The following is a 13,882-nucleotide window of genomic DNA, read 5'->3' on the forward strand; positions in this document are numbered from 1 at the left end:
CAGGAGGGTGGAAGGGAAGCTTTTCACAAGCTGTGCATGCTTGCTTTTTGCTTTTGCCACACAAAAAGCTTTCTTCTGATGATTTAAGGACCAGCAGGGATGTCTGTGGAGAAAATGTTCCACTGGGTAGAATGCTCCGACATAGATTTATCACTTCTGTGATCCCCCTCCCCCACCTTTTATAGTTCTTAGGGTGGTGTTTGGGAGCAATGCACAGAGGGAGCAGAGGCTCTCTTTTTGTGGAAGCTATTTCCTGTGCAGTATCCATGTGGCACTTGCAGCAGCATGCTCTGTCTCTCTGCTGTGCTGAGTGACTGTCAGGAGTAGTGTCCCCCAAGTGCTTGTAGTTGGTGTCTGAGGGGTTGCTGTGTGCTCCTGGGTGTGAAACTTGCCGGCAGAGTTGAGACTTCCATTCTGCAGAATAAATGCAATGCCTGGATTTGTTTTCCACTGGCTGTGCTGCATGGATGGGGGCAGCACAGGTGTTCAAAGCCACTTTGAAGTGGTACCAGCAAGGCTGCTGAGAATGGTGGGGGAATTTCATCTGGTGGTGCCAGGGGTAAGCCTGTGGTGTTGAATGGGAGGATTTTGTGCTTGGCCTTGGTGTGCAGGTGTGAAAATGCCTCCTCACTGGGTGACCCAGGCTTTTTCAGGAGGGCTTTCCCTTCTTTTTCACTCTTGCTTGGCATCCAGGCTCTCACTGGTTCCAGGTTCTCACCTCTGCTCTGTTTTACTTGAAATGCTATTAGAAGGCTTTAAAGTTTCTTGTTGGTCAGCAGTTGCCTGCACTGTGATCAGTTCACTGCCTTTGTTCACTGGAAATAAAGTGTTAGCAAGGAGAATGCTGTCCTTTGAACAGGGACTGGCTCTTCAGGCAAGGCCTTGCTTGTTCTCATGAGAGCTGCTTTGGGGCAGTGGGGATGTTCTGTATGGCACTGGAGAACTCTCTCAGTGAAAGACTGAGACTGCCCTGCCAGTAGATCAGTATCAGATGCAAAAAAAGGAACTGTTTTGGCCATTCCTCATCAGTTCCATGGCCATTGATTAAAAATAGCCATTTAATAACAAAAACATCTTCACACCAGCCTGCAAAATACAGAATCACAGAATACATCAGGTGGGAAGAGGCCTGCAAGCTCATCCTGTCCAACCCTTGACCCAGGGTCAACCCTAAACCATGTCCCTAAGCAGCAGGGCCACAGCTGCTTGAACACCCCCAGGGATGGTGACTGCAGCACTGCCCTGGGCAGACCATGCCAATGTCTGAGAACCCTGCCAGGGCAGAAATATTTCCTGGGATCCAGCCTGAGCCTGCCCTGGGGCATCTGGGAACCATGTCCTCTGCTCCTGTCCCTTGGCACCAAGGAGCAGAGGCTGCCCCCTCCTCACCCCAGCCTCCCTTCAGGGAGCTGCAGAGAGCAATGAGGTCTCCTTCAGCCTCCTCTTCTCCAGCCTGAACACCCCCAGCTCCCTCAGCCCTCCTCTAGCCCAGGGGCCCCTTCTCCAGCCTGGCTGCCCTCCATTGAACAGGCTCCAGAACCTCAATGTCCCCCTTGTAGTGAGGGTCTCAGAGCTGAACAGCCCCAGGTAAAATATTCCCTTCCTGCCAGGAATGTGTATGAACTGAAGGGAGATCTGAACAACCAGCCTTGAAGCTCTCTTAGCCTTGCAGCAATTGTAGAACTAAATGTCTTACCAGCAGAGCAAGATGCAGCCAGGCAGAAAAGGAGCTGGGGGTACTGGTGGACAGCAGCTGAACGTGAGCCAGCAGTGTGCCAAGGTGCCCACAAAAGCCAATGGCATCCTGGCCTGCATCAGGAACAGTGTGGCCAGCAGGAGCAGGGAGCTCATCCTGCCCTGTGCTCAGCACTGCTCAGCCCACACCTGCAGTCCTGTGTCCAGCTCTGGGCTCCTCAGTTTAAGAAGGACATTGAGAGACTTGAAGGTGTCCAGAGAAGGGCAACAAAGCTGGGGAGGGGTCTGGGGCACAGCCCTGTGAGGAGAGGCTGAGGGAGCTGGGGTTGCTTAGCCTGCAGAAGAGGAGGCTCAGGGGAGACCTTCTTGCTCTCTGCAACTCCCTGCAGGGAGGTTGTAGCCAGGAAGGGGTTGGTCTCTTCTCCCAGGCAGCCAGCACTAGAACAAGAGGACACAGTCTCAAGCTGTGCCAGGGGAGGTTTAGGCTGGAGGTGAGGAGGAAGTTCTTCCCAGCAAGAGAAATTGGCCATTGGGATGTGCTGCCCAGGGAGGTGGTAGAGTCCCCAGCCCTGGAGGTGATGAGGAAGAGACTGGATGTGGCACTTGGAGCCATGGCTTAGTTGTCAGGAGGTGATAGGTATTAGGTGATAGATTGGTCTTGATGATCTCTGAGGTCTTTTCCAACCTTATTGATTCTGTGATGCTGAAGCTGGCACCATAGCTCCACAGAGTTCTTGGCCAGGCTATTTAGTCCACATGGTTTGGTTACAAACCAGAATGAGCTGAGGCTTTGCTTTTGGTAGTCTACATTTGGCTGTATTGTGGCAGCTGAAGTGCTTCAGTAAGTCCATGTGTGGCTGCAGCTCTCACCCCACACAAGAACTGCTCTGGAGTCTTCATGAGCAGTACAGATTGCATGGAAGCTGGGAAGGGTTTCAGGTGAAGTCTCATCCAGTCTGAACAGATCTTTCTATGAGCACAGCTGCTTTGGACATGGAGAAGGTGATTTACCCTGTCTTGTGCCCACACCTTATGGATATCTGATAGATTTCAGTGGCAAGAAAGATATGGTTATGCTGAAACCTGCCCAGAGAAGGGCCATGAGGGTGAGCAGAGGCCTGGAGCTGCTCTGTTGGGGTTGTTCAGTCTGGCAAGGAGAGGGCTCCAAGGAGACCTTCTTGTGGCCCTCCAGGATCTGAAAGGGGCTCCAAGAAAGCTGGGGAGGGACTTTTGAGGGTGTCAGGGAATGATAGGTCTGAGTGGAATGGATCCAAGGTGGAGGAGGAGAGATTTAGATTGGACATTAGGAAGTTGTTCTCCATGAGGGTGGTGAGAGCCTGGCAGAGGCTGCCCAGGGAGGTGGTGGAAGCCTCCTGCCTGGAGGTGTTTGCAGCCAGGCTGGAGGTGGCTGTGAGCAACCTGCTGTGGTGTGAGGTGTCCCTGCCCATGGCAGGGGGTTGGGACTGGCTGAGCCTTGAGCTCCCTTCCAGCCCAATTCTGTGCTTCTATGATCCCACCAGCTGGTGCATGGTTGGTTGGGCACTGTTTGGTGTGGGCACTGTTGTGCATGGAGAGCTGGGCAAAGGAGGATCTAAAGAGGTTCAACAAGAAGAGGTGCAGAGTGCAGCACAGGGGGAGCTACAGCCCCCTGCAGCAGTACAGGTTAGAGGCTGACCTGCTGGAAAGCAGCCCCTTGGAGAAAGACCTTGCAGTCCTGCTGGACAGTAAGTTAACCATGGGACAGCAGTGTGCCCTTGTGGCCAAGGCCAGTGATCTGCTGGGGGGCATTAAGAAAGATTGTGGCCAGCAGGTCAAGGGAGGTTCTATCCTCCTCTACTCTGCCCTGGTGAGATCACAGCTGGAGTACTGTGTTCAGTCCTGGGCTCCCCAGTTCAAGAGGGACAGGAACATACTGGGGTGTCCAAGGGAGGCTGTGAGCATGAGGAAGGGACTGGAAGACCTTTCTGGACGCTTTGCTGTGTGACCTGCCCTGGGTGAGCCTGCTTTGGCAGGGGAGTTGGACTGGGTGATCTCTGGAGGTCCTGTCCAACCCACCCCATCCTCTGATTGTATCACTATTATCCTGCTTTTGCCCCTTGGGGGACAGGTCTTTGCCAGCCTGAACGATGCTGTGATGCTGTAAGAGGCTGGACAGGGGATGCAAGGCCTCCCAAGACGGGACAGATGTGATCACAGGATGTTAGGGGTTGGAAGGGACCCCAGGAGATCACTGAGCCTGATCTTTCTGCCATTTGACTGCTGAATACTTTCTGTTTTCATTGTCTTTCTCTGGCTCCTCAGGTACAGACCATCTCCACAGCAGAATAACAAATGATGCTTTGAATCCATCATTGTTATGCAGGTTTCTGGCACTCAGGTGTTGAAAGTGGTCCTCAGTATTGCTCAGAGTGAAAGGCAGAGCTGCTTTCATGTCCCTCATGTGCCCTTTGATGCAGAACATCTCTTACATGAAAGTCTTTCATACAGGTGTTGGAAGTCAGTTGGGGCTTAAATGCTCTTAAAATGCCAACTGGTTCTGTTGGGCCTTTTTCTGCCACACCCCTGCAGCACATCATGCTGTGGGGCTGGGCTGCTGTTTGTCCAGCTCAGGATTTAGTCTCCAGGAGATGCCTACTCAGTGCTGGGTTCATCCTGTCAGTGCCCAGAGAGACTCCTGGGAGCTAGCAGGGGTCCTGTGACATCCTGCACTGCCACTGGAACAGACTGGAGCAAGCAAATGACACAGGGCCAGGACCACACAGACACAAGGTCTGGAGCCCACAGGATATGGAGCACACAGACACAAGGTTTCTCTCAGGCACACAGACACAGGGTGTGGAGCCCACAGGGTGTGGAGCCCACAGGATATGGAGCACACAGACAAAAGGTCTCTCTCAAGCACACACACACAGAGGTGTGGGGCACACACACACAAGGTCTCAAGCACACACACAGAGGCTCTGTCAAGCACACACACACAAGGTCTCAAGCACACACACAGAGGCTCTGTCAAGCACACACACACAAGGTCTCAAGCACACACACAGAGGCTCTGTCAAGCACACACACACAAGGTCTCAAGCACACACACAGAGTGTGGAGCACACACACACAATGGTCTCAAGCACACACACAGAGTGTGGAGCACACACACACAAGGTCTCAAGCACACACACAAGGTCTCAGGCACACACAGGCTGTGGAGCACACACACAGGGTGTGGAGCACACACACACAATGGTCTCAAGCACTCAGACACAGGCTTTGTGAAGCACACACACACATTTTCTCCATGTCCTTTGCTGTCACTTCAACCATAGCAGGCTGTACATAGAGATCCTGCCATTTATTTCTTGCCTTTGTATTTGTTTTTTTACCCAAGTAAAGTGAAGACTTAAAGCCCTCTAGCACCCATGGACATCTCCTGTCTTCAGACTCCTCTGCTTTGCTCCTGGACAGCACCTCAGTAAGTAGTGCTTTTAGTTTCTTCTGTGTGCTGCCCTTGTACAGACAGAGAAGTGGCCCTGCAGTGGTGCTGTGCTAGTGGCAGTGTGGCTTTGAAAGCAAAGCTTTGCAGTGTTGCCTGTGCTGGGTATTGATTACAGCCTGAAATTCACTCACCCAAATCACCTGCATAGTCTGCTTTCAAACCAGCCTGCTTGGAAACAGACCTGATGGCCACAGTGTTCTCTGGAGGAAATTGTTATCCTTGGCTTTTGGCAGCAATTGTTTGATACACAGAGGATGGAGGAAGTCATGGAGGGGTTTGGAATCACATCCTGTGATTCTGGGATTCCATGTCCCTCCAAGAGTGCCTCCATCCTCTGTGTATTAATCCTGTGGACTTCTCTATAATGATAGGAAAACGTTTGACTTCTTTCTACAGTGAAGGAGATACTCTGAGCTTCCTAGAAAGGAGGCAGTAAGGATCACAATGAAGTGAGATTCCCTTAAAAATGAAGAAAACAGCTGTAAAAAAGGCAAGGTTGTGTGAACCAAGGTGAGCCAAAAAGCCTCTTTGTGCTGCCTTCCTTTGTAAAGCAGAGCCAGATGATGTGAAATGAGCCCAAATGCAGCAGTGTCTCTGACAGTCCTGCTGGAGAGGAGAGGATGAAAGTAGCAGGGGTTCAGGAAGAGAATGAGGATGAGTTGAATTCCTGAAAAGGGGTTGCTGCCCATCACAGGCAGAGGTGGATTGCAGCAGCAGCGATGAAATGACAGCCAGCATGATGTGATCTTCACATCACAACCCAGTGGCAAGCTGAGGAGTTGTTTGAAGTACTTTTGTGGGTTACTTTTCCCCCCTCTTCTCTTTCTGGAGAGTTCAAGACTTCAGCACTGCCTGCTCCACTCAATCTACCAAGAGTACCACCTGGAGGGTTCAGTGTCTTTTACATTCCAGTTCTCTTCTCAGTCCTACTCAGCCTTTACAGCCCCATCAAGAACCTTTTGTGTCAGGGGAGTACAAAGACAGTAAGTCAGAGGATGTCAGGGGTTGGAAGGGACCTCTGGAGATCATTGAGTCCAAGCCCCCTGCCAGAGCAGGAGCAGAGAATCCAGCACAGGTCACACAGGAACACATCCAGACAGGGCTGGGAAGGCTCCAGAGCAGGAGACTCCACAACCTCTCTGGGCAGCCTGCTCCAGGCCTCTGGGAGCCTCACAGTGCAGAAGTTCCTCCTCATGCTGAGCTGGAACCTCCTGTGCTGCAGTTTCCATCCCTTGCCCCTTGGCCTATCCCAGGGCACAGTGAGCAGAGGCTGTCCCTGTCCCTTCCTTCCTGACCCCCAGCCCTCAGTTATTGATAGACATTGATCAGATCCCTCTCAGCCTTCTCTTCTCCAGACTAAACAGCCCCAGGGTTCTCAGCCTCTCCTCCCCAGGCAGTGCTGCAGTCCCTTCAGCATCCTTGCAGCACTCCCTTGGACTCTCTCCAGCAGATCTCTGCCCCTCCTGACCTGGGGAGCCCAGAGCTGGATGCAATATTCCAGGTGTGGCCTCACTAGGGCAGAATATAGGAGGAGGAGAGCTGGATCTGCTGTCCACACTCTTCTGAAAGCACCCTGGGATCCCAGTGGCCTTCTTGGCCACAAGGTCACATTGCTCTCTTGTCCTAGGTAGAAAAAGAACCTTTTTTTGGTGACAAAAAGCTACTCTTGTAGCTTCCAGAATAGCACTTCCTCTGTTGCCAGCACCAGGAGTTCAGTATAATGTCCCCCTGACTGGCCACAAAGGATCCCCAATAGTGCCAACTGTTTTGTATCAACACTGCCTGCCTCAAAAGTTGGTTGGGAGTTTTCTTTTCTCTCCCCTTTTAGTGGAGCAACCTTCCAGTTGCCCCCAGCTGGATCAAGCACTAAATTTCTTGCTGTAGATCCTGCTGCCTTTAGCTACTTTTGAATAACAAAGCCACCAGCAGAGCTTCTTCTCAGGGCTGATGGAATGAAGTCATAGCTACATGGCCCATGGCTTTAGGAGTATTTTGGTTTCCTTTACTCTCTGTTGCACCAGATTTAGGGAGTGGCATGTAGGCAAACATGAGATTTCCTTTGGTATTGAATTGCAGCCTGCATTTGTCATGGATGCAGGCAATTCCTTTCAGCAGAGCCCTTCTGTTTCACTGACTGTCAGGCTGCTGGGGCAGCTGAAGTAGTCACAACTCTGCCTCCCCCTGGCTGCCCACTCCTGCCTCCACCTCACTTGATCTCATCATGCCACAAAACTGTTTCCCCTTTTTCCTGTGAAGTTCTCCCACACATTGTCCTCATGGTGCCACCTGTGGCATGTCAGATCAAGAGCAGCTTGCAGCATTGCCCAGGTCTGTCACACAGCTGACAGACATCGGCTGCACACTGCTTGTCAGGGACCAGGCAGCAGCACTGGCACAGTGATAACAGTAATCACAGAATGGGTTGGGTTGGAAAGGAGCCTAAAGCTCATCCAGTTCCAGCCCCCTGCCATGGGTAGGCACACCTCCCACCAGCACAGGCTGCTCAAGGCCTCATCCAGCCTGGCCTTGAACACCTCCAGGGAGGAGGCAGCCACAGCCTCCCTGGGCAACCTGTGCCAGTGTCTCCCCACCCACTAAAGAATTCCTTCACAGTATCAGTCAGGGTTGGAAGGGACCACAAGGATCATCTAGTTCCAACCCCCCTGCCATGGGCAGGGACACCCCACACTAGATCAGCCTGGCCAGAGCCTCATCCAGCCTGGCCTTAAACACCTCCAGGGACAGGGCCCCAACCACCTCCCTGGACAACCCATTCCAGGGCTTCACCACTCTCATGGGGAAGAACTTCCTCCTCCCCTCCAGCCTGAATCTCCCCACCTCCAGCTTCATTCCATTCCCCCTAGTCCTATCACTGCCTGAGATCCTGAGCAGTCCCTCCCCAGCCTTCCTGGAGCCCCCTTCAGATCCTGGAAGGCCACAATGAGGTCACCTGGGAGCCTTCTCTTCTGCAGACTGAACAGCCCCAACTCCTTCAGTCTGTCCTCACAGGAGAGGTGCTCCAGCCCTCTGCTCATCCTCCTGGCCCTGCTCTGGACACCTTCCAGCCCCTCCAGATCCCTCTTGTCATAGGGGCTCCAGAACTGGAGGCAGTACTCCAGGTGGGGTCTCCCCAGAGCTGAGCAGAGGGGGAGAATCACCTCCCTTGCCCTGCTAGCCACCTTCCTCCTCTCCAGTCTCAATCTCCCCTCTCCCAGCTCAAAGCCATTGTCCCTCATCCTGCCTCTCCCAGGCCTTGACAGAAGTCCTTCCCCAGCTTTCTTTTAGGGCCCTTCAGGTACTGGGTGATAAGGTAACAGTGATTGGTGACAGGCTCACAGGATGTTAGGGGTTGGAAGGGACCTCTGGATGACTTCCAGTCCAACCTCTCCTGCCAGAGCAGGGCCATTGGTACCATCACACAGTTCTTTGTCCTGCTGCAGTCACTTGATGGCATTGAGAGCAGTTTGGCACCACATCTGTGCTGCAACTTCTGTTAAGGCTGCACACCACTCCCTCCTCCAGTGAAGCTGTTGGAAGGCAACTCTTAAGAGCTCTCAGGAAGTCCTTAAGCTGCACCATAGCTATTGCTACATTTGCCAGGGTTATAGTTTGTTAGCAAAATGAAACTTGTTTTGCTTTCTGATAGGTGTTTCCTTCCTTTCCAGAGAGAAAAGCTGCTTTCCACATCTCACTGGCTGCAAGCAAGTGGAAAAGCAATGCCAGCACTTCTTCAGAAGACTGAGGAGCTCTTCCTGAAGCAGAGCACGTTGTGGAGGTGAATGGAGGAGCACAGACAAATCACATTCCCCTGCTTGAAGAGACCTGAAGATGCAAGAGCCAAGGCATAGCTCGGAGTAGCCCTAGAGCTTCTTTAAGTTGTGCTTGGCAAACAGTTGCCTCTGCAGTGGAAGGAAGGGATCATTGTAGTGTATTTAAAGTATTTAAAGCTTTTCTGTATTGCCTTAGGCATGCTGTTGTCACAACTGAAGAGCTGACTGACTTCTTCAGGACCAGGCTTCAATAAATGATGTTCAAAATGTCCCCTTCTCATGGCTTGTTGATTGTCTGAGTCAGCTGCAGCCCAGGGATGTGGCAGCACTGTGGTGCAAGGTCAGAAAGGTGAAAATTAGGCTGGCAAACATTCACAGCTGCTTTTCTGCTTTTCATGAGGTACACAACATCATTTGTGCTCCTGATGGCTTAGAAGCTCTGTCCTGGATTTACACTCCAGCCTGCTAGGTGCTCCACAGAGTCTGCTCACACTCACTGCAACCCCATACAGCCCCCATGCTCAGGGGTAAATACTGACAGCAGTACCACAGTGCTGCCATAGTGCTGTCCCTGTGTCCTGTTGCTGTATGCTGGCAGGCATTTAAATGTGGCTTTGCTGACCTGCAGCAGTGGGGGCTCTGTTATGCAAGGAGTTACTTAGCCACAACAGTTTTGATCTGGATTTTGTGACTGGGAGAGAGACCTGGGGGTGCTGGCTGGCAGTCACTGAGCAGGAGCCAGCAGTGCCCAGCCGCCCAGGAGAGCCAATGGCATCTTGGCTTGTGTTAGAACCAGGGTGGGCAGCAGGGCCAGGAGGTGACCACCCCCCTGTGCTCAGCACTGGGGAGGCCACAGCTCAGTGCTGTGCTCAGCTCTGGGCACTCCCTGCAGGAAGGACACTAAGGGGCTGCAGCCTGTGCAGAGCAGGGCAGCCAGGCTGGAGAAGGGCCTGGAGCCCCTGGGCTAGAGGAGGGCTGAGGGAGCTGGGGGGGTTGAGGCTGGAGCAGAGGAGGCTGAGGGAGAGCTCCTTGCTCTCTGCAGCTCCCTGCAGGGAGGTTGGGGTGAGGAGGGAGCAGCCTCTGCTCCTTGGTGCCAAGGGACAGAGCAGAGGCAATGGTTCCAAGCTGCCCCAGGGCAGGCTCAGGCTGGAGCTCAGGAAATATTTCTGCACTGAAGGGTTCTGAGGCATTGGAATGGTTTGCCCAGGGCAGTGCTGGAGTCACCATCCTTGGGGGTGTTTAAGCAGTGTGTGAATGTGGTGCTTAGGGACATGGTTTAGGATTGACCCTAAACTGGGTTGAGGGTTGGACTGGATGAGCTTGGAGGTCTCTTCCAACCAGATGTTTTCTGTGATTAAAATGAATGAAGCTGTACAAGAAGGTGTGTGCCAGCAGTTTCCCAGAGGAAATCCCCTTCTCAGGCTGTCTGTTACTTGATTTACCAGGCTTTTGTTCCAGCTGAAGTTGAAATGAGTGATGGAGCATATCAGGATATGTGAGGAGGTGATTGTGTCCCTGTACTGGGCACTGGTGTGGCTGCACCTCCAATATTGGGTTCAGTTTTGGGCCTTTCACTACAAGGACACTGAGATGCTGGAGCAGGTCCAGAGAAGGGCAGCAAAGCTGGTGAGGGGTCTGGAGAACAGGGCTGGGGAGGAGCAGCTGAGGGAGCTGGGGTTAGTTAGTCTGGAAAGAGGAGGCTGGGGGGGACCTCATTGCTCTCTACAGCTCCCTGAGAGGAGGTTGCAGTGGGGCTGCTGTTGGCCTCTTCTCCCTAGTAACTAGAGGGAATGGCTTCAAACTGTGCCAGGGCAGGTTTAGGTTGGATAGTAGAATGGATATTCTTGGCTGCAAGAGTGGTCAGGGATTGGAACAGGCTGCCCAGGGAGGTGGTGGAGTCCCCATGCCTGGAGGTGTTCCAACAATGAGTTGATGTGGCACTTCAGGACTAGTGGCCATGGAGGTGGTGGGTAGAAGCTTGGACTTGCTGATCTTAGAGGGTCTTTTCCAACCTTAATGGTTGTATGATTGAACATCCTGCATCTTCAGATGCCTACAGCCTCCAACTCAGGGCTTTAGGCAATTTAACCACCTTGGGGTACCTAGGACTGCTTGAGCACTGCTGACTTTAGGTGTCTCTAGGTGCTGGCCAAGCACCCTGCTGGGAGGACTTGCTGACCTCTGAACATATGTTTGGTGTCTTCTTTTTAATGGGTAACAGTGAAGCAATAAACATTGCAAAAGTGGAGCTAATTCTACCTGAATCACTGCTGCAGCTCCTGTGCCAAGGAGAGCTCAGCCAGGGGCATAAAGCTGAACTCTGAGGTAGGTGTTTGGAGATGCTGCAAAGCAGCCACTGAGCTGCCACTGACAGCTCTTTCCTCCAGTGTCTGCCTGGAGGTGCTCTTGGTTTGTGCCTTGCCAAGTAGGGCAATGAGCCAGATGGAGGCAGAGTTGGCAGCTGAGGCATTGTATTGACATGGGGAGACTCACATCTTTCATTGTTGGTTGTCTTCATCCCTCACACAGCATTGCCTGTGTCACCTCCATGTCAAGGTGCCCTCATGGAATAGGACATCCAGGGACCACATTAGCTCAAGGAAATGAGAGTCCCAAATCCATGGGACTGAAGAGGAGTGTATGCCTGTAACATAGAGCTGAAGGTACCCCTCCTTTGCATTCCTACCAGCTTCTGGACCAGACAGGGCTCCTCAGCCCTTTCTCTTCCTGTCAGGATCCTGTCCCCCCTTCTTCCTCCTTCTCCCTCCTGCCATTGGCATCCAACCCAAACTTTCCCTCTGTGGCTCTGCTTCCTGCAGGATGGTGCTACCTGTGCTCACCTCCCACAGACATGGCAGTGCCAGGAGTCCACAAAAGTTAAAGCATATTGAGGAGCCTGTGCTAGAGGAGATGGGGCTGACCCAGGTACCAGACACACTGCAGTGGGTGTTAGACCTGGCCTCTGCCCTTCCTCCTGCATCCCAGGTGCCTTACAGACCTCCCCTGGGATTTGGAGGCCTGTGTCAGATTAGAGCATGGCACCAGAGGACCTGGAAGGGAAGCAAAGCTCCCTTTCCACCGTGTCCCCTTGGTGAGGAGCAGACTGGCAGTGCTCTCACCTCTCCTGGCAGGGCTCAGAGGAGGAGGCAGTGTTGTCAGAGTGGCCTATTGGCAGCTTTCCGTGAACTCTGCAGGAGAGTCTGCAGTCAGCATCCCTGCTTAACAGGCAAGGATGGGTGCTCATGGTTAGGGGCAGTCACAGGCTAGGGGCTTCCTGCCCATTCTGGGCCAGTAGCTCTAAAAGCTGTTCAGATTTCCAGGCCAAAGCATTTGCAGGAGCTGACCCTGGCACTGTGACCTGCTGGGCAGTAGCATAGCAAAGCCTTTGCTTCTTGCTTTACCAGTGAGGGGGCTTGGGGCTACGTCAGGCTGGGGCTGTGCACTAACCTGGCTGTGCCTTCCTTCCACAGGGAACGATCTCTTTCTGGTTGCAGTCCATGAGCTGGGACATGCACTGGGTCTGGAACACTCCAATGATCCCAGTGCTATCATGGCTCCTTTCTACCAGTACATGGAAACACACAACTTCAAACTGCCCCAGGATGACCTCCAAGGGATTCAGAAAATCTATGGTGAGCAACACTCTGCACTGCCTGCACTGAGCTCAAGCCTAGTGAGTGGTTGACAGCCACAGAGAGGCAGTCCCCACAATGCTTGCAGCTGCTGGACTGGAATTCCTGCCATGTGGGGACCCAAGTATCAGGCAACAGTCCCAGTGACAATATCTTTGCACACATTAGGATAACCAAAGCTCTGTGCTCCCACTGCTGCTCCTTCCCTCCCTGTGTCCCCCAGCAACAAGGAGCACTAGAAAGGGGAAAATGAGCCATGGCTGCACTCAAGGTTTGTGCATTAGGAACAGCCAGTGCAAGCAATGGGCAAGAGTGCACAGACCTTGGATCAGCAAGGGTTTGCACTCATGCAGTCAGTTTTGTGTCTCCAGGCAGGACAACCCAATCTGCTTAGGGAGCACTTTACTGCTTTGGCTCTCCAGAAGACACAGGCTGAAGGAAAAGAGAGAAAAGGAGGCAGAGGGATTAAAGGGTTGTGGGAGAAAACCAAGGGGCTGGTGATGTGGCACTTTGTGATGGGATCATGGACACCAGGGTGTGAGGACAGGGACTTCCAGGGAATTACTGTCTGAAGGAGACCCTGGGAGAGGAGGGAGATGCATGTTTCAGGAGCCACAGTCAAGGGGAGGCTGAGCTAAGAGATGCTGATTGATAAGGCCTGGGGCAGCCAGTGGCCAACAGGTTTTATCCAACATCCTGCTTTCATTCTTTGAGGAAAGTACAGGCTTGACACAGAGGGTACTGAAGTGTAGCACAGAGCAACTATCCCCTGTGGCTGTGCAGTGTTTGCAAGCTGCTTGACTGGAGTCAGGTACTAGGGGGAATGGAATGAAGCTGGAGGTGGGGAGATTGAGGCTGGAGGGGAGGAGGAAGTTCTTCCCCATGAGAGTGGTGAAGCCCTGGAATGGGTTGTGCAGGGAGGTGGTTGGGGCCCTGTCCCTGGAGGTGTTTAAGGCCAGGCTGGATGAGGCTCTGGCCAGGCTGATCTAGTGTGGGGTGTTGGAACTAGCTGATCCTTGTGGTCCCTTCCACCCCTGACTGATACTATGATACCATGATACTAGCTCTCAATACCAGCAGAGCAGATAGATGAATTAGAGCTGGATGAGCCCTCAGCAGATGGTTGTCAGTGGGAGAGCTGAGCTGGTGTTCCAGAGGGATTGCTGCTGGGATCAGACCTGGCACTAGGCAACATTTGCATCAGTGACCTGTCAGTCAATTTTAAATGCCTGCTAACAGATTTTGTGCCAGGACCTGTGTGAGACTTTGAAGTAGTACAGCAAACCTTCAAGAGG

The 13,882-nt window shown here is 52.7% G+C and overlaps 1 protein-coding gene across 3 annotated transcripts in view; it reads left to right on the forward strand.

The window, feature by feature from the left end:
* Nucleotides 1-13,882, forward strand: part of MMP24 (matrix metallopeptidase 24) — a 72,064-nt gene that overhangs the window by 34,473 nt on the left and 23,709 nt on the right. For 2 of the 3 annotated variants that reach the window (XM_068167372.1, XM_068167373.1), the window contains exon 5: nt 12,426-12,587. The exons of the other annotated variant lie outside the window; for it this stretch is intronic. In XM_068167372.1, coding sequence (XP_068023473.1) covers nt 12,426-12,587 — 162 coding nt within the window. The remainder of the gene's footprint in view (nt 1-12,425; nt 12,588-13,882) is intronic. 3 annotated transcript variants of the gene reach the window in all.

This window comes from Melanerpes formicivorus, unplaced genomic scaffold (genome assembly GCF_026170545.1).
Source record: "Melanerpes formicivorus ecotype bairdi unplaced genomic scaffold, bMelFor1.0.p_v2 SCAF_116, whole genome shotgun sequence".
Classification (NCBI taxonomy): domain Eukaryota; kingdom Metazoa; phylum Chordata; class Aves; order Piciformes; family Picidae; genus Melanerpes; species Melanerpes formicivorus.